Below are 22,679 nucleotides of genomic sequence, written 5' to 3' on the forward strand. Positions count from 1 at the left end.
GGGGGCGTGCATGTGCCCGGGCGGCGTTCCGAGTGTGATGGAGACAAACAGAAAGTGCAGAGTTCTGCCGACATGTGACCAGTTCTCTGCTCCAGTTTGACTGAAGGAGACACAGAGCTGCAAAGAGAAGGTGTGTGACCTCCTGCTCCTCCTCCTCCTCCTCTTCCTCCTCCTCTTCCTCCTCAGGATGGATCCTCTTTGGCTTCTTCTTCTGCTCCCATCCCTCCTCCGAGCCCAGGGGACTCCAGACTCCACACCAGGAGTCCTGGTGGAGTCAGGCAACAGCACCGAGTCTTTGACAAACAGGAGCAGAGCCCAGGACCCCTCCGGGAGCCTCGGACCCTCGGACCCCCCCGGGAGCCTCGGACCCTCGGACCCCTCCGGGAGCCTCGGACCCTCGGACCCCCCCGGGAGCCTCGGACCCTCGGAGCCCTCTGGGTCTGCAGCCTCAGCTTCAGAGGCTCCCACACAGGAGGAGGACGACTGGACTCCGGCTGAGACCTTCTTGTACACGGGAGACCCCTTCACTCTGGAGGTGGCACGCTGCTCACGGGCGTACAGCTCGGGGGGGCAGACCGGGTCCCTGCCCGTCAGCTTCGGCCCCCCCCTCCGGCCGGCTCTGGACGCCCTGGCGAGCACCGCCAACTTCCTCAACATGATCTTCCAGGCCAGCGACCTGCGGGAGAGCACGGTGCAGGAGGACATGGAGTGGTACCACGCGCTGGTCCGGGCGCTGCTGGAGGCCGACCTGCTGGTCCAGCAGGCCCTGCTGACCTTCGACGCCGACCCCACCAGCCCGGTGCCACAGCTGGTGCTGCGAGCCACCCGCAACCCCACGGCCAAGGTGCAGACCATCATCCTCCAGGACCTATCCAAGGCCTGGCAGAGCCTGCACCCCCCCGCCCCGGCCCCCGACGACAGCTGGTTCACCAGCTTCAAGTTCCCAGAGTCCAACCAGCCGATGGCGGCCCTGTCTAAACGGGTGCTGCTCAATGACCTCAGCACCTTGGACACGCCCAAGTGGGGGCAGGGGGACAGCTACGTGACCAATCGCAGCGGCGTGCGCTGGGCCAGCGCCCCCTACCTGGACTGTGAGGACGGGCGCTTTGTCCCCGGATGGATGCTGACGCTGTCCACGTCTTTCTACGGCCTCAAGCCCGACCTGACACCCGAGTTCAGGTCAGGACCCACAATCACACACACTCTAACACACACTCTAACAACACACTCTAACACACACTCTAACACACACTCTAACACACACTCTAACAACACACTCTAACACACATTCTAACACACACTCTAACAACACACTCTAACACACACACACACACACTCTAACACACACTTTAACACACACTCTAACACACACTCTAACACACACTCTAACACACACTTTAACACACACTCTAACACACACTCTAACACACACTCTAACACACACTTTAACACACACTCTAACACACACTCTAACACACACTTTAACACACACTCTTACACACACTCTAACACACATTCTAACACACACTCTAACACACACTCTAACACACACTCTAACACACACTTTAACACACACTCTAACACACACTCTAACACACACTCTAACACACACTCTAACACACATTCTAACACACACTCTAACACACACTCTAACAACACACTCTAACAACACACTCTAACACACACTCTAACAACACTCTCTAACACACACTCTAACACACACTCTAACACACACACTCACACACACTCTAACACACACTTTAACACACACTTTAACACACACTTTAACACACACTCTAACAACACACTCTAACACACATTCTAACACACACACTCTAACACACACTCTAACAACACACTCTAACACACACTCTAACACACACTCTAACACACACTCTAACACACACACACACACACACACACACACACTCTAACACACACACACACACACACTCTAACACACACACACTCTAACACACACACACACACTCTAACACACACACACACACACTCTAACAACACACTCTAACACACACTTTAACACACACTCTAACACACACTCTAACACACACTTTAACACACACTCTTACACACACTCTAACACACACTCTAACACACATTCTAACACACACTCTAACAACACACTCTAACACACATTCTAACACACACTCTAACAACACACTCTAACACACACTCTAACAACACACTCTAACACACACACACACACACTCTAACACACACTTTAACACACACTCTAACACACACTCTAACACACACTCTAACACACACTTTAACACACACTCTAACACACACTTTAACACACACTCTAACACACACTCTAACACACACTTTAACACACACTCTTACACACACTCTAACACACATTCTAACACACACTCTAACACACACTCTAACACACACTCTAACACACACTTTAACACACACTCTAACACACACTCTAACACACACTTTAACACACACTTTAACACACACTTTAACACACACTCTAACAACACACTCTAACACACATTCTAACACACACACTCTAACACACACTCTAACAACACACTCTAACACACACTCTAACACACACTCTAACACACACTCTAACACACACTCTAACACACACACACACACACTCTAACACACACACACACACTCTAACACACACACACACACACACACACTCTAACAACACACTCTAACACACACTTTAACACACACTCTAACACACACTCTAACACACACTTTAACACACACTCTTACACACACTCTAACACACACTCTAACACACATTCTAACACACACTCTAACAACACACTCTAACACACACACACACTCTAACACACACTTTAACACACACTCTAACACACACTTTAACACACACACACACACACACTCTAACACACACTTTAACACACACACACACACACACACTCTCTAACACACACACTCTAACAACACACTCTAACACACACACACACACACTCTAACACACACTTTAACACACACACACTCTAACACACACTCTAACACACACTTTAACACACACTCTAACACACACTCTTACACACACACACACACACACACACACACTCTAACACACACACACACACACTCTAACACACACTCTAAGACACACACACACACACACACACTCTAACACACACTCTAACACACACTTTAACACACACTCTAACACACACTCTAACACACACTCTAACAACACTCTCTAACACACACACTCTAACACACACTCTAACACACATTCTAACACACACTCACACACACACTCACACACACACACACACACACACACACACACACACACACATCACACACACGTGATATCTGGCTGCTCCAGGATCATGTGACTGATTCATCTCAAGGAGGTGAACACTCACCTTCCTCAGACTACCAGGGCTCTGAGTGAATGAAAGACTCTCTCACATCATTCAGTCTTCTGACAGGTGGAAGTGATTTGAAGTGAGCAGCAGCTTCACTCGTCTGCAGCAGGAGAATGAAGCTGCTCAGTCTTTGTTGTTTAACTCGAGTCCCGTCATTCAGGTTCAGACCTGATCTCTCATCTCAGGTGGTTTCCTGCTCTTTACTGAAGCTTCTCGTGTATTTCCTGCCAGTGAAACATCTTCATAACCATTAGTATTATTAGTTTATAGAAGGTGACATTATTATTTCACCCTCCTCCGCCCTCCAGAAACATTTCATAAGCACGTTGGATAAATAACGTTTGATTCAACAGATATAAAATCTTACATTTAGAAAGAGAATCCATGTGAAGGCCACACAGGTTTTTGCAGAGGAGAGTACTGATCATCCAGAGGACACTCACCTGTCTCTTGTCTCTCTGCGTCAGAGGTGTGATCCGTGTGGACGTCAACATCCAGGACATCGACTTGGACCAGTGTGCCACAGGAGACAGCTGGTTTGCAGACACACACCAGTGCAACCGCACCAGCATGGAGGTAACACAACGCCAGAGACAGACACTAACACATGCTAACAAGAGTTTTTATTACAATTCTTTATGGTAAATCTATTGATTATTTTCTCTCTGAGACACAAAACACACAAACTATAAAGTGTAATTTACTTCAGGGGCCAATTGAGGTTAGAAGGTGTTCATCTGGAAAAGACCTCTTCCACCAACTCACTGTGTCCCACTCTCTCTTCTCTAAAATGATCATGATATCTCAAATCCCAGTTGAAGTCAGTGCAGAGCTGTTTCATAGTTACTGGTTATTTCATAGTTTTGTCATTACCAGTCATTGACAGCCAAAAATATGGAAAGAATCAGTTCATAATCCCCCATATTTATAATTGAAGTGTGGAATATTTAGTAGCTGGTTCAGAGTGGTGACCATTGGCTGATCCCAGGACAGTGGGTACTGTACTGTACATATTGTACTGCACCTTTGATTCATGAGCCTCAGGATGTCCCCTCTTTGTGTAATACAAGGTGTGAACGGTTCCTCAGAGCAGAAGAGGAGTTCTGGGTCCGGATCGAACTGAACCAGGTTCTGTTGGTTCTCAGTGAAAACACTTTGTTGGAGACTTTGGACTTTGGACCAATCACAGGAAGTAGAGACAGAATCAACCAGTAGAAGAAGAACGACAACTGACAACACGCCCACGTCAGACGGCGTCTACAAACCAATCAGAGTCGAGTATAGGTAGACCACGCCCACGTAGGTGATGACGACGAACTCTTTAGTTCCCTAAATTACAACGTGGAACCAGAACCAACAGATCAGATGAAACTATGAACAAACACATGAAGCTTCAGCCTCTCAGAGAGGGACCTCAGGGATCCTGGTTCCCTCACGCCAGGTCAGGGAACTAGGAGGTGAACTGTCGACCGGGTCAGAGGAAGCTGACCTGTGGGTCCGGTTCTCCTGAGGGTCAACAGGTTGGAACCACGGATCTAAAGTGGAGACAGTGTTGAAACTGTGTGATTCCTGCTTGTGACTTTCAGTTGCATCACCTGATTCACTCGTAACTGTTGGCGACCTCTGAAAAAGCCTTAAGCCCTTTCTGTCTGCACTAATTGCTCCGTTTTCTGCCTTTTATCCTTTAACTCATTCACACTTTCATCCCCCTCCTCCATCGCCTCCAGCCTCTCTGCCTCGGCCGCTCTTTTCCCTGCCCGGCCCTTCTGTCCCGACCCAATCCTCTACCTCTCATCTCAGCCATCTATTTAAAGATGGCTGTGCTGGGTGGCGGGCTGTGGGATGATCTGATGGATTATGGCGTTAATCCAGCCCGCTGACATACTTCTCCTTCATGCACCGCACTCACAGGAGGACTGAGAGACAAGAGAAGAACCGCCCCCTCAAATCCCCAAATCCACACGGCCCCCTGTGTCCTACCTTGAGGATTCAAAGCCTTTCAGAGCATGTTGTTGGTCACCTCCTTCTGAACTGTCCTTGTCCCCTCATCACGTCTCCTGAGACCTCGTCCTGTGTCGTCCAATCACAAGTCTTCCCTCGTCACGTCCTGATGCGTCATGTTGATGTCTCTGTTTACATCGCAGTCATTTGGGATTTTAATTTCCAACTCCACACATTCAGTGTTTGATAAACCTGCTGCAGTGCAATGAGTTTTCCATCTGTACTTTTATGGCTTTACGATCATGTTTCCACGTATAAGTACATGTATACATGTATTTATATATATAATGTGGCGTAATTTCACAGAAAATGGAGGCAGTAGAAAGATTTAAAGGAGTTTCCGGTGTTGGAGACGTGAAACAATACCAACACATCAGATTCAGAGTGAAAGTGATTGACAGTGATGACGTCACACATGAGGGAATCTGCTGATTTACTATCTGATGAATTGAGATGCAGAAGTGAAGAGAGTTAAAATGATATAATCCATATCACATTAATGTTCAGCCCGCGCCATCAGGTCCATGAACATCTGATCAGGGGTCACGAGGTTGTACCTATGTATGTATGTGAGGCCAGTGCGTGTGTGTGTGTTTGTGTGTGTGTGTGTGTGTGTACGTGTGTGTGTGTGTGTTTGTGTGTGTACATGGGAACAGGATTTCTCTAGAAAAAGGATAAAGCTTTCAGTAGAGGCATTATGTGTCCATTTAGCTTTTAACTTAGATTAACACACAGAGCATCCTGTGTGTGTGTGTGTGTGAGTGTGTGTGTGTGTGTGTGTGTGTGTGTGTGTGTGTGTGTGTGTGTGTGTGTGTGTGTGTGTGTGTGTCACTGTCCCGAGCAGCAGTAGGAAATAGAGTGAGAGAGTAATGTGACCCTGTTTTTTAACCTTCATTCATTCAGCTTCACGGCAGCAACAGGAAAATTATTCAAATTTATTTCAACCTCAGACTCAACATTTGTTTGGTTTTAATCTTTTTCTGTTAAACTCTTCATTTAAATCATTGAAATTTATAAATACACACGATTATGAAACATCACATTATGAGACATCATCACTCGATAAGGATCACAGGCTGACACCTACTGGTTTCACTTCTGTCCTGAAAGACGTCTCCTCGGACACTCACCTCCTGGGACGGACATCTGGCTTTTTATTTAACACAATTTTTTAAAAATTGTCACATTTTTCTTTTTTAGATTTTCTGTTGACATTAATCCATAGCTGTTTGAACCAGGTCAAAGGTCAATGAAGGCCTGTCATTGCTTTGTCTTTACTGAAGTTCGACTTTTCCTGTAATTTATGTCTCACAAATAGGGTTGCAAAATTCCGGGAATATTCAAAGTTGGAAACTTTCCATGGGAATTAATGGGAATAAACGGGAATATACGGGAATTAAGGGGAATAAACTGGAAATGTTGTGGGTAATTTATACTAACTGTATTTACCTTGTCATATACAGACATAAATATAAACATTTTGTTTTGTCATAGGCTGATTTGAGCCCTGAGGAAACTTTGGGCACTTGACTATATGCTTCTGCATCGTTGTGTCATTCTTAACATAGGTCTTTGCACAGTATTTGCAAATGTACACAGCCTTTCCTTCTACATTGGATGAGGTGAAATGTCTCCACACATGAGAGAGTGCACGTGGCATTGTTCTGTAGAATAAGATGAGAAAAAAGTTTGTAAAAAAACACTAATGCAATGCCAGAGATATAAATAGTTAGCCAAACAATTGGAATCGTCTGTAAACATATTTTACAATTGATGGATAAATGAATGGAAATAGTCTAGATGAACAGATGAACAATCCTCAATCAGCATGCTAATATATTTTCCCAGTAATATCATGGAAACTTACCTGACTAGTCCTGCACTCTACAGCAGGCCTCAATAGCCCTGCTGTAGAGTGAAGCATGCTGGGAGTTATCTGTGCATGTGATGGAAGAATGCACAGTGGAGGGTTGAAACTCAACGTTCCATACATCTTTAAAATAGAGTTTTGAATCATGTTTTTATTGCTCACAGTTTAATTTCCGTTTTTTTTTTTTTTTTCAAAATTCCCAAAATTCCCGAGCTAAACTTCCCATGGAAAGTTTCCAGAAATTTACCGGCAAGTTTCCGCCCCTTTGCAACCCTACTCAAAACTTCCCTCTCCCGTCTGCAGTGTGTGCCAGAACCAGGCCGCGGCTTCCGCCTGGGTCAGTACTGCTGCCGCTGTAAAGAAGGCTTCTTCAACCCGGAGACGATTCCTCTGGACTCAGGTGAGTGGATCCTGCACCTGTCACTCCTGAGGTTAATTAGATACCTTCACATCGACCTATTGCACTGATCATCAATCAATCAATCAATCAAATTTTATTTGTATAGCCCACATTCACAAATAACAATTCGTCTCATAGGGCTTTAACATGGTGTGACATCCTCTGTCCTTAACCCTCAACAAGAGTCAGGACAAACTACTAAAAACCCTTTTAACAGGTAAAAATATGTAGAAACCTCAGAGAGACACATGTGAGGATCCGTCTCCCAGGACGGACACAAGTGACACAGATGTCAAGTGAAGGAAAACATCATCGGGATTAAAGATTTTTAGCAGCATCGATGAGGGTAAACATTTTTGAAGGATAACTTCAATACTATATGTCAAGTAGTCCTGCTGCATCATAGTCTCAATCACTCAATCACTGATGGAGCATCGAGGTCCCACTGACACATCCGACCAATCAGGAGTCAGAGTCAGTCTCGTTTTATATCATCATATAACTATTTAAAACCAAGCGGATCAGAAACACTTGAACAAACATCAGTGTGGGAAGAACGAGCTGAAATGACAGAAACCATGTCCCATCTACCACCATGGAGGAGGTGGGGTTTATGTGCTATACTGCAGCCAGCCACCAGGGGGCGATCCAGATGTTTTGGGCTCCCGTTAGGACAGAACTCCTCACTGCCCTTGTGAACACTTGGTTATTGAACCCAGACTCTTTGCAGACTCTAGGTTTTCCCGCCTGCTTATCGGCTTATTTCACAATCCAGAGACACATCTTGAGTTTGAAGTCACATGTTCGAGTCCCTCACGTGGGTTTGTGTAGGTGTCGATGCAGATGGCGGCCCCGTGAACGGGAGTGACGGCGGCGGTGGCGTGTGTTACCCGAACATGCCCATCTGTCTCCCGTGCTGGCCGGGCTGTAAGAGCTGTGAGGACGGCGCCCCCTGCTGGGTGCAGGAGGACTGGCTCCTCAGGGCCGCCGTGCTGGCCCTCCAGGGGGTCTTCATGCTCCTCATCTTCGTCAGCATGCTGGCGGCCTACAGGCACCGTCGGAACCGGGTGAGTCAGAGCCGCCGGGTGGATGCAGCCGATGAGCCGAGGTGCAATATGTTTAAATCCAGCAAGAAATATCAGTTCCTTCTAGGGTTGCAAAGGGGTGGAAAGTTTCCGGTAAATTTACGGAAACTTTCCGGAAACTTTCCATGGGAACTTTAGCTCGGGAATTTTGGGAATTTTGAAAAAAAAAAAAAAATACGCAAATTAAACGCTGAGCAATAAAAACATCATTCAAAACTCTATTTTAAAGATGTATGGAACGTTGAGTTTCAACCCTCCACTGGTCATTCTTCCATCACATGCACAGATAACTCCCAGCATGCTTCACTCTACAGCAGGGCTACTGAGGCCTGCTGTAGAGTGAAGGACTAGTCAGGTAAGTTTCCATGATATTACTGGGAAAATATATTAGCATGCTGATTGAGGATTGTTCATCTGTTCATCTAGACTATTTCCATTCATTTATCCATCAATTGTAAAATTAAAATAAAGGTCAAATAAAATAAAATAAAAAGTGTTTTTTTACAAACTTTTTTCTCATCTTATTCTACAGAACAATGCCACGTGCACTCTCTCATGTGTGGAGACATTTCACCTCATCCAATGTAGAAGGAAAGGCTGTGTACATTTGCAAATACTGTGCAAAGACCTATGTTAAGAATGACACAACGATGCAGAAGCATATAGTCAAGTGCCCAAAGTTTCCTCAGGACTCAAATCAGCCTATGACACAACAAAATGTTTATAGTTATGTCTGTGTATGACAAGGTAAATACAGTTAGTATAAATTACCCACAACATTTCCAGTTTATTCCCGTTTATTCCCGTTTATTCCCGTTAATTCCCGTTTATTCCCGTATATTCCCGTGGCAAGTTTCCAACTTTGAATATTCCCGGAATTTTGCAACCCTAGTTCCTTCTGATCAGAAATGATCGCAAACAACCAGGAAGTGGAAACATGACGTCTGGTTTCTCTTTTTAAGTTGAGTTAATTGAGAATCTCTTGCACAGCTGCTTCAAACGAATGGTTTTCATGAAACAACTGCAGCTCAGAGAATGTTCGGATGTGTCTCCACAGACTCAAAAGAGTTGAAGTTTATAAAAGCCAAGAAATAATCATCGGTTTATTATGTTTTTAAAAATAACTTAAATAAGCAAGTTGAATTTAGAATTATTGAATTTGACTTTCGCATCGACGTGTTTAGCAGAAGGAAAAGTCCTGAACCTATTTGTGCTATTGCTTGGCCGCGGCTCTGGTTTATTGGATCTGTAGTTTCTTCACTCGTTTTCCGATATAGTTTTTTGTCTCTGAATCAAATGTTTTATTGTCAATATTCTTCTCGTCATCTGCTCTGAATAAGAAATTTACTTGTGGAACCAGAGCCGTTCCTCATCTCACGACTTCTCCTTGTCCTCCTTCTCCTCCTTTTCCTCCCTCTGTCTCCTTCTCCTCCTTCTCCTCCTTCTCCTCCTTCTCCTCCTTCTCCTCCTCCAGCGGATCCGAGCGTCCGGCCTCCTGCTGCTGGAGATGATCTTGTTCGGCTCTCTGCTCCTCTACTTCCCGGTGAGTGTGGCAGATTACAGCTCTTTACAGATCACTGCACGGCGCCACGGATTAGATCATAATGGACGATGCGTGGAGGTGGTGGTGGTGGTGGGGGGGGTGAATGGGGTGGGGGCGTGTTTGTGTGCATAAGAGGAAATGGGGGGGTGAGTGGGCGGACGACACTTTCACACCAACAATCAATCTTCTGAATCATTGAACCAATTAAAGAGTGATCCATCGGTCGGTTGTGATGCTTTGTCCTCAGAGTGTCCGTCTCTCTCAGTGTCCTTCTCTCTCAGAGTGTCCTTCTCTCTCAGAGTGTCCTTCCCTTCTCTCTCAGAGTGTCCTTCTCTCTCAGAGTGTCCTTCTCTCTCAGAGTGTCCTTCCCTTCTCTCTCAGAGTGTCCTTCCCTTCTCTCTCAGTGTCCTTCTCTCTCAGTGTCCTTCTCTCTCAGTGTCCTTCTCTCTCAGAGTGTCCTTCTCTCTCAGAGTGTCCTTCTCTCTCAGTGTCCATCTCTCTCAGAGTGTCCGTCTCTCTCAGAGTGTCCTTCTCTCTCAGTGTCCTTCTCTCTCAGAGTGTCCTTCTCTCTCAGAGTGTCCTTCTCTCTCAGTGTCCTTCTCTCTCAGTGTCCTTCTCTCTCAGTGTCCTTCTCTCTCAGTGTCCTTCTCTCTCAGTGTCCTTCTCTCTCAGAGTGTCCTTCTCTCTCAGTGTCCTTCTCTCTCAGAGTGTCCTTCTCTCTCAGTGTCCTTCTCTCTCAGAGTGTCCTTCTCTCTCTCAGTGTCCTTCTCTCTCAGAGTGTCCTTCTCTCTCAGTGTCCTTCTCTCTCAGTGTCCTTCTCTCTCAGAGTGTCCTTCTCTCTCAGTGTCCTTCTCTCTCAGTGTCCTTCTCTCTCAGAGTGTCCTTCTCTCTCAGTGTCCTTCTCTCTCAGTGTCCTTCTCTCTCAGAGTGTCCTTCTCTCTCAGTGTCCTTCTCTCTCAGTGTCCTTCTCTCTCAGAGTGTCCTTCTCTCTCAGTGTCCTTCTCTCTCAGAGTGTCCTTCTCTCTCAGTGTCCTTCTCTCTCAGTGTCCTTCTCTCTCAGTGTCCTTCTCTCTCAGTGTCTCCTTCTCTCTCAGTGTCCTTCTCTCTCAGTGTCTCCTTCTCTCTCTCAGTGTCCTTCTCTCTCAGTGTCCTTCTCTCTCAGTGTCCTTCTCTCTCTCAGTGTCCTTCTCTCTCAGAGTGTCCTTCTCTCTCAGTGTCCTTCTCTCTCAGAGTGTCCTTCTCTCTCAGAGTGTCCTTCTCTCTCAGTGTCCTTCTCTCTCAGTGTCCTTCTCTCTCAGAGTGTCCTTCTCTCTCAGTGTCCTTCTCTCTCAGAGTGTCCTTCTCTCTCAGTGTCCTTCTCTCTCAGTGTCCTTCTCTCTCTCAGTGTCCTTCTCTCTCAGAGTGTCCTTCTCTCTCAGTGTCCTTCTCTCTCAGTGTCCTTCTCTCTCAGTGTCCTTCTCTCTCAGTGTCCTTCTCTCTCAGTGTCCTCCTCTCTCAGAGTGTCCGTCCCTTCTCTCTGTCCACGTGTCCTCATCCCTGCGGACGCTGAGGGATTCTGCGCCCGGAGATTATTGATGAGTGATTACTTTTAAAGGGATGAACGGTCTCGGCTCCTCTTCACCACACGCTGGTGCCGTGGTTTTTAAGCCACTGAATGTTTATGTTCTTCATGACCAGTGGAGGACGACCTCGGGGTCTCTCAATCAGATCAGGTTCTGAAGTGTCCTCGGGGGTCTCGTCCTCTCCAGAACAAACAGAGACGCTGGTCGAATCCAATCCAAATCGTAGACTGATTATAAACATGGACGTAGACTCTGGATCTAGAAAGTGAAGCTAAGGCAGGAATGCCTGAATCCTGTCTTCTGTGTAGTGACCAGCAGAGGGCGCCTCCACTGGTAGTTTCTATAATAAGTGACTTCTGACTTTATAACGTCATTAAACATTCAGGAGTTTCTGTCTCAGTCTCTAGTTTCAAGTCTTCTTCAAACAGCTGATGTTCAGTCAGTGAGGTTCTCTCAGACTGAGACCCCGGTGAGTCTCAGTCTGAGAGACAGAGAGCGGCCCCTGGGACCGCCCTCCAGCAGCCCCCTGTTTGTAGATCAAACCACATCGGACCCCTCGCTGAGATCAGAGAGCGAACTCTGACCTTTCATCGGACTTTCAGAACTTCAGTAAGATATGTGGGCTGCAGCTCACCTGCAGAGTAACAGGCGAGACAGAGCGGCGCCCGGCGAACGCGTTCCTCCACCACGGGTAAAGGCTCCAGTATGCTTCTACGTATCCGTTTCTCGGAGAGGGCTCCACGGAGGGCAAAGAGTCTTTTTGATTTTTACCTCTCCGACCACTGTACGTCGAAAAAAATTCACCGCCAAACCCATAGGTGGCGCAACGGAAGACGAGCTCAGAGAAGCCTACCCCATTTCTGTGAAGAAGAAGTCCACGCGTGTCTGTTTACCTCTGTCGGCTTGCCTCCCACACACTGAACCATGGCAACTAACAGATCTAAATAAAGTGACACCCAGCGGGTCAAGATGCTGATGTTATCGTTTCTTAGCGCAGCGGTTCCCCGGTCTTGTTTCCGAACTGTGTTGCTGATTCCACAGCTTGAATCTGCTTGATGCTACATGTAGCTAGAAGCTACACGGACCTAGCTCCCCCCAGCTTCCACACACAGTCAGCAGGGACTCCCGACACTAACTACTACTATCCAGTGTTTGCTTCTAACCTGACGGTATTATAGAAACAGTGTCATGATAGAAGTGGAATTAAAGTCGTGACGGCGGGTTTTTGCACTGTTACCACCGCAGTTAGCATGGTGGCTAGCCCGCTAGCCTAGCCTGCTCGAACGAGCCACCGTCATCTGGACAACTCCGCTGGCTTCACACACACGTCACATTAATCGTAGAATCATAGTTGAAGGAAACAGGAAATTTGAGGTCCGGAAATACGTAAATGACGTCATACGAAAATGATGTAGTTCGCGGACCAATCACAGCCAAGAGCGGTCCGTGGGCTCTCCGACATAAACACGGACAGTTAGAAAAATCAGAGGTGTACGAAAAGCTCTCCGAGGCGCTCGGAGAGGGCGGTCTTATCTGTCCGTTTTAGAAAAAACGGAGAGACATAAATTGGCCTTAACGGGGAAGTGGTTTCTGCTTCAGAGCCGGAACCACAGGTCAGATGAGTCCTGCTTCACTTGAGTGGCGTCTCAGCCTATCACACTCGTCTGGCCTCAGCTGAACCTGCGTCTCCGTTCTAATTATAATCCTTAAAAAACATAATCCCAATTCAGGCAAATGAGTGTGTGTTGTGGTGTGCAGCAGCAGAGAGGAAAATCCAATCAGGCCTCAGAAGTGAAAACCCTGAGGTGTCATCAACGTTACATCCATGTTGGATTCCAGGGAGTTTCACGTCCACGTCCGTCTATTGGACGACAAGTGGAAATTAGCAAAGTGCTGATTATGGTTCATGTGTAGTTCACAGATTAAAACTAGGACGTCACTCAGAAGAGAACAAACCTCCACCAAAGCCCAACTGGCCACATCTGGATGCACTGGATCCTGGTTTAGATCTGGATTTTAGTTATTTATTTGTTTGATTGTTGGTTTCATGAAGGTCGTACAGGAGACACGGAAATAAAAGTAAATATTTCAAAATAAAAGGCAAGATGATAATGCCGAGTCGGAGGAAGTGGTCTTCATGGGCCGGGTGGACTAGGTCCTCAGATGGAATCAGACCCTAAACCTCCGTCAGATGTCCTCTGGCTTCAGCAGCTCCGTCTGGAACCGAGACGTCGATGCTGATTAAACCAGCGTCCGCTGCACGGCGTCCATACATGTTTCCCTCTCTGACTTTATCCTTCATGAGTGGTTTTCAGCTGAAGCTCTTATCCAGAGTGACTGACACCGACCGCCACGGCAGAATGAGCTTTAGTTCCTGGATTACACTCGTCCGCTCTGCAGTCCCACACTGAGCAGAGTGGAAGGTCCGACCTGTTGTTGACTGGGACCAGCAGTGAATAGGATTTGTCCAGAAGGGAATTCAAGAACCACTGATAAGTTATTGGTCAAAGGTCAAAGGTCTTTTTGGCCGTTAGTCAACAATCAAGGAGCTGAGCCATTTTTAAGACAAATGATAAAGTGATGATATCACAAAATACCACATTTTAAACGTATATTCAGCTGTAGACGGACTCACAGAGCGTCTCTCTCCGTCCTGCAGGTTTTCATCCTCTACTTCAAGCCGAGCACCTTCAGGTGCATCCTGCTGCGCTGGGTCCGGATGCTCGGCTTCTCCATCGTCTACGGCACCGTCGCTCTGAAGATGTACAGGTACGTTTACAGATCTCAGTTTTCAGTTTAAAACCTGGAGATCAACTGTCAGTCAGTCAATTAGAACCTATTACTACTGTTGTAAATAATCTGAATTCAGAATTCAAATCAGAAGCTGGAAAACGATTTAAAATAATGAATCTAATCCTGATTGTGATTTTTGAGAAAAACAATTGGCAGCTAATGCACATGAGAAACAAATGACAAATCAATAAAGATATAAATTATATAAATTAGTTTTAGCTGTGTGGGGATGATTTGATAAGTAAAAAAAATGATTATTCAAAATGAGCTTAACTCCTTGTTTTGGAACTTCTTTCACCGACCCTTTCTCTTGCTGGTAAACCCTTTCCTCTGGCCTCCTCCAGGGTGCTGAAGGTGTTCCTCTCACGCACGGCCCAGCGGGTGCCCTACATGTCCAGCCTGCACCTGCTGAGGATCCTGGGAGTCATGCTGATGACGGTCAGCTGGTTCCTGTGTGCCTGGACGGTGGGCGTCCTCCAGAACCGCGACAGGAACATCCCGGTGTTCGTCACCACCAACACGACCGAGGGACAGGGCTTCAACCTGTGTTACCTGGACCGCTGGGACTACATGATGGCCGTGGGTGAGTGGCAGCAGATAGAGACTCTGCAGCTTTCAGCAATATACAGTGTTTCATTTATTCTGTGAACTGGATTTACTGAGAAACTGGGATGAGAAGAAACATTTTTTAAAGCTCAATCGACTCAATTTGTTCCTATTGTGACCAACTTTTCAATTTTCTCCATCGTTACTTTTAGTGTTAAAAACGTTGTACTCACCAAGTTAATGTCTGAGATCTGGGAACTTTAAAAAATGTCTGAATAAGGCAAGAAATCAAACCAGGCACCAGTGCAGTAAGATCCACTAAACTCCTTTCATGTTACATGTAACTTCTCACTGACACCACCTGTAACTTCTTGAGGGACAGTTTATATATTATTCAGCATCACAATAATCATTTCCCAGATGGATGTTAGCAAATTCAGGCCTTGAAGTGACACGTCTGATCTTCTTGTCGGCCTTAATAAATAGATTAATACAGATGTGGACCCAGGTAAGGAGCCATCGGGATGTGAACCTGAAGCGAACTAATGTGGTAAAAGGTGAATCTGGCCCAAATAGCACAACACTAATTATGGCCACCTTTGGTTGACCAGGGGTATTTCTATGGCTACTTGTGGCCCAGATCATTCCTCACCATATGTGGAACGGATGTCAAACAAACTAGAAACAAATGTTATATCCGCTGAACATTGGTGGTAGTTACAGATTTTAGCCATTTTTAAATTCACCAGATCCAGATTTGATTTGGATCTACAACCTAATCTCACACACACTCACACATGATGAAAAACAAATTCTCTCGGATGTTGAATTAAGCTAACAAGGAAATTCTTGATCCACAACAAAATGTAATGAGTTCTTCCCTATTATTATTATTATTATTATATTATTACTACTATTGTTATTATATATACTGTTGCTGCCATTATTACTATATACTGCTATTATATTGGTATAATTACTATCATATATAAATATATATTATGTTATGTTATAAACTATATATACTGTACTATTTTTATATACTGTCTAACAATAACATTACCATCATATCATCAGTACTATTACCATCATCTTGCCACTGCACCTTATCTACCTATTTATCTTGTGTTTCTGTTTTTATTCTTTCTACCTCAATATTTTTTATTTTATTCTATTGTATTTTATTGTATTCAAATATACCGGCTGCTATGACGACTTAATTTCCCTTCGGGGATGAATAAAGTAATCTATCTATCTATCTATCTATCTATCCATCTTATCTATCTATCTATCTATCTATCTATCTATCTATCTATCTATCTATCTATCTATCTATCTATCTATCTATCTATCTATCTATCCATCTTATCTATCTATCTATCTATCTATCTATCTATCTATCTATCTATCTATCTATCTATCTATCTATCTATCTATCTATCTATCTATCTATCTATCTATCTATCCTTCCAGCTTTCGTGGTAATACGTGCGGTAGTTTCTGTGACATCTTAGAAATAAACAGGATAGAAAACATCACAAAGTGTTCAACTGAATTTCCGTCGGTCCCGACTCCTCCTCTTCCTCAGCCGAGCTCCTGTTCCTGTGCTGGGGAAGCTCCCTGTGGACGGCGGTCCGGCCGGTGCCCTCGGCCTTCCACGAGCCTCGCTACATGGGCATCGCCATCCACAACGAGCTGCTCCTCTCCTCCATGTTCCACCTGTTCAGGTAGACAGCCACAGCCTGAGTGAGCTCACGAGCAAACAGCAGCTGACGGGAACTGACGTCTTCTCCCCGTCTCTCTCAGGTTCACCTACCCCTCTCTCCATCCCGACTGGATGCTGCTGCTCTCCTTCACGCACACTCACGTCACCATCACTGTGACGCTCGCCCTGCTCTTCATCCCCAAGGTACTCCTCCGCTCCTGGACACGCCAGAGTTCATCGATTCTAGAGTAGAAGGAGTGAGAGTAAAGCGATGTTTCCTTCTGTCAATGGGACATTCTCACTTTTAAGGCTTGAAATATCATTTAAATTACACAATTGAAAGAAAACTAATCAGTAGAGACTTTTTGCTTTTGAACATTCAAGTGTTGTTGTGTGTAGACTGCAACATGTACGTAACACGTTTTATATTTTACATATAATGGCAATATATATATATATATATTTGTAATGTGAGTTACAACAAATACTGTGTTAAAGAAATGAGCTCATATATACATCAAACATCCGTCTTCTCAATATGTCTGAAATCAAAAACATCCAATCTCACAATGTTTAAGAAAGTGATTTAAAAAGATACTGGATCTGCTGCTTGGTCTGAAGCTGCTTCAAAGTTTTACGATGAGCTTCTTGGTCACGATCAGAAATGTGGATGTTTCTGATTAACAAATGGACGGGGGTGAAAACACGTTACCTGTTTCTGTGGGTGGAGTCTTTGCTGAGCTAAAGGTGTCAGAAGTAAAAGCTTGTGTTTGCAGAGGTGATTTTAGAACTTCACCCTCAACAGAACTTGGTTTGCTTCAGCTTGGTTTGTTGGTGAAATATACTTTTGGTTATCATGTCAACATCTTTTGGAGACAAAGGAGTTTATGAAACTAAAGTGTTGGAGCAACAAGCATCTGAACTGAATGTGATTGTCAGGACTCGACTCGATAATCTCGTGAACGCACTCGTAACGTTCTCCTTTGCAAAGTGTGGACGTGTGACTCGTGTACGTTTGTTCCTCAGTTTCTTCATGTGTCCAAGCCGGGGAGGGAGGAGATCGCAGCGGAGGTGTATGAAGACGAGGTGGACCTGCGGCGCTCCTACCTGAACAGCAGCTTCCACTCGGCTTGGAGCGAGCACAGTGTGGACCCCGAGGACTTCCGGGTAAACTCTCTTTTCCCTTCAGAGCGATGTTATCACTTCGCTCTGGGACATCATTTACAAACAGTGGAAGAAATTCCAAAGGTCACGTTTAAATAAGAAAAAAATAAAACCTCATGTTAAGCATAACCCGAGTAGACTCATATAAACAGATTTTAAATGAATGATAATTAAAGTATTAATGAACAGGAGATAGAGTCAGAATGTTGTTTGACCTTTCCCCGCCCTTTATCCTTCTCTTCTCCTCAACTGTGTTCTTAAATGAAAACATGTCTTCTACCTTTCCTCTGACTTGTTATTGTCCTTGTCTTTTCCTCTCCTCCATCAATTCAACCATCTCCTCAATCCCTTCATCAACCCCCCATCCTTCTTCACATGCACCAGGATGAGCTGAAGAAGTTATATGCCCAGTTAGAAGTCCACAAGACGAAGAAGATGACCGCTAACAACCCCCATCTCTCAAAGAAGCGGAGCTCTCGATGTGCCCTGGGGAGATCCATTATTAAACGCATCGCTGAGATCCCAGAATCCATGAGCCGACAGTGCAGCCGCGAGGACAGAGATGGATCCTTCCACAGTAGAAGTGTGAACATGTCCGACTCCTTCAGGAGGCCCCCGGACGCCGTCAGTATCAGTTACAAAAGTTCAATGAAGTCTCCGTCACCGTCCATGCGCAAGTCCCAGAGTGAGCATCACTACGTCAGAGAACGAGACAACTCCATGCGCGGCTCCATGTTAAAGGCCCACGTTGTGAAGACGCCCTCCCAGCGATCTCAGACGGACTCCTTAGATATTCCTCCGGGGGTTTGTAAGTCCGCCAGCGCCCAGAACCTGACTATTGATATCAACCTCCTGCATCCCGATCACACCAGACTCCACAAGTCCTGGAGTCTCACCTCCACTTCCGCCCATTCTGTGCAAAATACACCGAAGGTTAACAGAGCCAGAACAGTGCTGACGAGGTCCCGGCAGAGCATTTCCATCAGTGACCAGACCAGGAGTGCTCTCCAGTCCGAGTCGTTTGACAAGGCGGAGGTCTGTCCTTGGGAGATGGAGCAAGAGTTGACAGGCGATAGGAATCAGAAGCATGTCACCTACGCAACCTCTGAGGACAGTGAGGAACAAAGGCCAGCATCTCCACAGGTACTTGTCTGTCCCTGGGACCATTTACCGCCCGTCCAGAAGATTCCTTCTGAGGACAAAGGACTTCAAGGTGAAAGTGAGTCACCCAAACCACAAGCTCCTGTTTCTGCAAGCGCACCGGGCTCTCCAAGACCGAAGGTCACCAAAGATCAGCGTGTCTTCTCCTTCCGCACCACCTCCAGTAAGTGGCTCTCTGTGAAGTCAGCCATGGGGTCCATGGATTCAGGAAGCAGATCCAGCAAGGATGGACATTTAAATAAAGAAGATTCCATCTCACAAAGAAGCCAGGAAAGTGCTTCTACAACACCAAGATTGGGATCATCTAGCAGACGTCCAAGCATTGAGAAGAGGGCACTGAAGAAAAGAAGCATGACGACATCAGAAGGAAAACCATGCCTTGTAAAGCAGCATGCAATCAGACTGTCCTCTGGGGATTCCTCGGACAGAAGCCCAAGAAAGCTTGTGATTGTAAAATCTGGAGTATACCCATGGGACGTGGATGATATGCAAAAAGACGGCACCTACGAAAACGTGTTTCTATCAAGGCAGAACAGCAAGCGCAGCAGTATCGGCTCCTGGGACACCGCTAGCAGCTCAAGAACTCCTTCCACTCACAGGAGAGGCAGTTATAGAATTACTCCGGCCCGCAGTGTGGCTCATGCAGATGTGTGTCCATGGGAGGGAGCTGGTGCTCCGCAGCAAGGAGAAGGACCAAAGAAGCAGCAGAGCATTAAAGCAGACGTCTGCCCTTGGGAATCCCAGGTACCTGAAGTATCTAATGTTTGTCCATGGGACTCTCAAGACCAAGGGAATGTGAGAAGACAAGGAAGTGGTCGTGGTGAAGTGCGTCCGTGGGAATCTGCAGATATTCCTGTCATCGCTCATGCTACTCTGTCCAAAGATTCACAGAGACAACAGTCTTTAAAACCTGCAGCAGACATATGTCCCTGGGAGACGGCAGAAACTCCCCAGCCTTCAGTGAGACCAGATAACGAATATACTAATATTTGTCCCTGGGATGTTCAGGACAAAGCGGAAGTCATATATGAAAATCTAAATCCTTTGCAGACCAAGGGAACGTTGGCAGTTCCCCATCGGCAAGAGGTTATGAAACCTGTCGTGTATCCCGCTACAGCCACAGAAATGGTAAATAATGAGCAACAATTCAAATCATTATCAGCTATTCATGATTGGGGTAAACAAGGGACCAAGACATCGGAAAGTTGTCCATGGGAATTCCCTGATCCTCCTCAAATCGTGGAAGTTATTTGTCCGTGGGACGAGGGAAGCACAGACTCGTCTTCGCAAATGACCATCAAGGTAGATGTGTGTCCCTGGGAGACTGGAAATCAGGAGGGACCAGGAGACTCACAAGAGGACGTCTCCGCTGGTACAGATGCACAGATTCCGACTGAAGGAAAAGACAACACAAGAGTAAATGTATGTCCCTGGGACATCGAGTCCCCTGAAAGAAATGCAGCTCCCAAGATGGCATCACAAGGGCTGGAACGACAAGCAGATGTTTGTCCATGGGAAACTGCAGGACCAGAATCAGGTAAGCCAGAGACCCCCAAAATATCCGACAGTCATTTAAGACAAGACACAGCTCCGGGAAATGTTTGTCCGTGGGACACAGAAGAAACAAAGGTCCTCAAAAAGCAAGACAGCACTCGGGCAGATGTTTGTCCGTGGGACACAGAAGAACCAAAAGTTCTTAAAAAACAAGACACAGCTCAGGGAAATGTTTGTCCGTGGGACACAGAAGAACCAAAGGTTCTCAAAAAGCAAGACAGCACTCGGGCAGATGTTTGTCCGTGGGACACAGAAGAACCAAAGGTTCTCAAAAAACAAGACAGCACTCGGGCAGATGTTTGTCCGTGGGACACAGAAGAACCAAAGGTTCTCAAAAAACAAGACAGCACTCGGGCAGATGTTTGTCCGTGGGACACAGGAGAACCAAAGGTTCTCCAAAAACAAGACAGCACTCGCGCAGATGTTTGTCCGTGGGACACAGAAGAACCAAAGGTTCTCAAAAAACAAGACAGCGCTGTGGGAGATGTTTGTCCGTGGGACACAGAAGAACCAAAAGTTCTCGAAAAACCAGACAGCTCTGTGGCAGATGTTTGTCCGTGGGACACAGAAGAACCAAAGGTTCTCAAAAAACCAGACAGCGCTGTGGGAGATGTTTGTCCGTGGGACACAGGAGAACCAAAGGTTCTCAAAAAACAAGACAGCGCTGTGGGAGATGTTTGTCCGTGGGACACAGAAGAACCCGGAAGTGTCAAAGAGCAGGCTAGCGCTGTACCTGGTGTTTGTTTGACGGATCCACAAACATCAACCGACGTCGCCACTCGCCACAGTGAGCAGGATGAAGTGACAGGAGATACGGAGACTCAAACTGACATCGGCCCAGAACAGACGGAAGAATCTAAAACAAACCTAGCGTTGGGTCGGCGTGATGCTCTGTGTCCCTGGGAGTTGACCAGGAGCAGATCTGGGTCGTTCACTGACAACACTTCAGACGTTTTTACTTGGGAGCCTGAGAATATTCCAGAGGAAGACGAGGAGGACGATGCAGAATGTGCTGCTGAGGCGTTTGTGTTCCCAACGGACTTGTGACCTCGCCACTCGCCACCACTGCCCCTAAATCAACAGGAACTCTGTTGAACCTGTTGACAGTCAGGAGATGTTTTAGACTCCTCCTGCTCCACTGGGAGGTCAGAGTGCTGCTCGGGAACAGCTCCCCCTGCTGGTCGCTGGGCTGCGATGTTTCAGGTTCACTCCGTCACGAAGAAGTGTTTTTATAGACGCACATGTTGCTGTTTAAAAACCCCATTGATCCTGCATTGACCTACAAAGAGACTTTTTTTGAATGATGGGAGGCCGTTAGATAAAGTCCCCTCTCTTCCTGCCTCTACCCCCCCCCCATTCTGAGTTAAATCGTTTTTGTGTATTTGCATGTTTTTAGGTGAGTTAGCCGTGTGTGTACAGTACGTTCCACACATGGCTGCAGTGAATATATCACAAATCTGGACAAGTCTACAAGTGCAAATATAGCAAAGGACCAATGAGACAAAACTCTTATCTTAACCATTATAAACAAGATCAATCGACTTTTATTCAGATCTATATTTTTTAAGTAGGAGAAAATGTTGAGTGGGTATTAATAATTAAAATAATGATGAATACCTGTTTTTTTCTTCACTGAATGATGAATAAAGAATGACTTCTGATATGACAAACTGCATAAACAACCATAAACTCAAGACTTAACCCTTAAACCTCCACTTGTTATAACAGAGGGAATAATCCATATTTCTTGTATATCTGGGAACAGTAGAAAATCCTGTGGCTGCAGTTCAGTGGAATTCAGGCTTCAGGGAGATGAGTTTAAATTAGAAACAGGCTGTGAAGATTACATACTTTTTAAATGTTAACAGCAAAGAACATTAAATTGATG

The 22,679-nt window shown here is 45.8% G+C and overlaps 1 protein-coding gene across 1 annotated transcript; it reads left to right on the forward strand.

The window, feature by feature from the left end:
* The first annotated feature begins 187 nt into the window (after positions 1-187).
* Positions 188-21,838, forward strand: gpr179 (G protein-coupled receptor 179). Its single transcript, XM_061094997.1, has 11 exons — positions 188-1,179; positions 3,875-3,983; positions 7,582-7,678; positions 8,522-8,745; positions 10,238-10,306; positions 14,528-14,637; positions 15,006-15,244; positions 16,796-16,934; positions 17,014-17,116; positions 17,939-18,079; positions 18,461-21,838. The coding sequence occupies exons 1-11, from the start codon at positions 188-190 to the stop codon at positions 21,836-21,838; spliced, it is 5,601 nt and encodes a 1,866-aa protein (XP_060950980.1).
* The last annotated feature ends 841 nt before the right edge of the window (positions 21,839-22,679 follow it).

The sequence above is a fragment of the Limanda limanda genome, chromosome 2, assembly GCF_963576545.1.
Source record: "Limanda limanda chromosome 2, fLimLim1.1, whole genome shotgun sequence".
NCBI classification, from domain to species: Eukaryota; Metazoa; Chordata; class Actinopteri; order Pleuronectiformes; family Pleuronectidae; genus Limanda; species Limanda limanda.

Excerpts from the sequence above, each read along its gene's own strand:
- gpr179 (XM_061094997.1), top strand. The coding sequence starts at position 188 with ATGGATCCTCTTTGGCTTCTTCTTCTGCTCCCATCCCTCCTCCGAGCC. Across the intron at positions 1,180-3,874 it reads GACCTGACACCCGAGTTCAG|AGGTGTGATCCGTGTGGACG; the intron begins GTCAGGACCCAC and ends TCTCTGCGTCAG. Across the intron at positions 16,935-17,013 it reads TCCATGTTCCACCTGTTCAG|GTTCACCTACCCCTCTCTCC; the intron begins GTAGACAGCCAC and ends CGTCTCTCTCAG.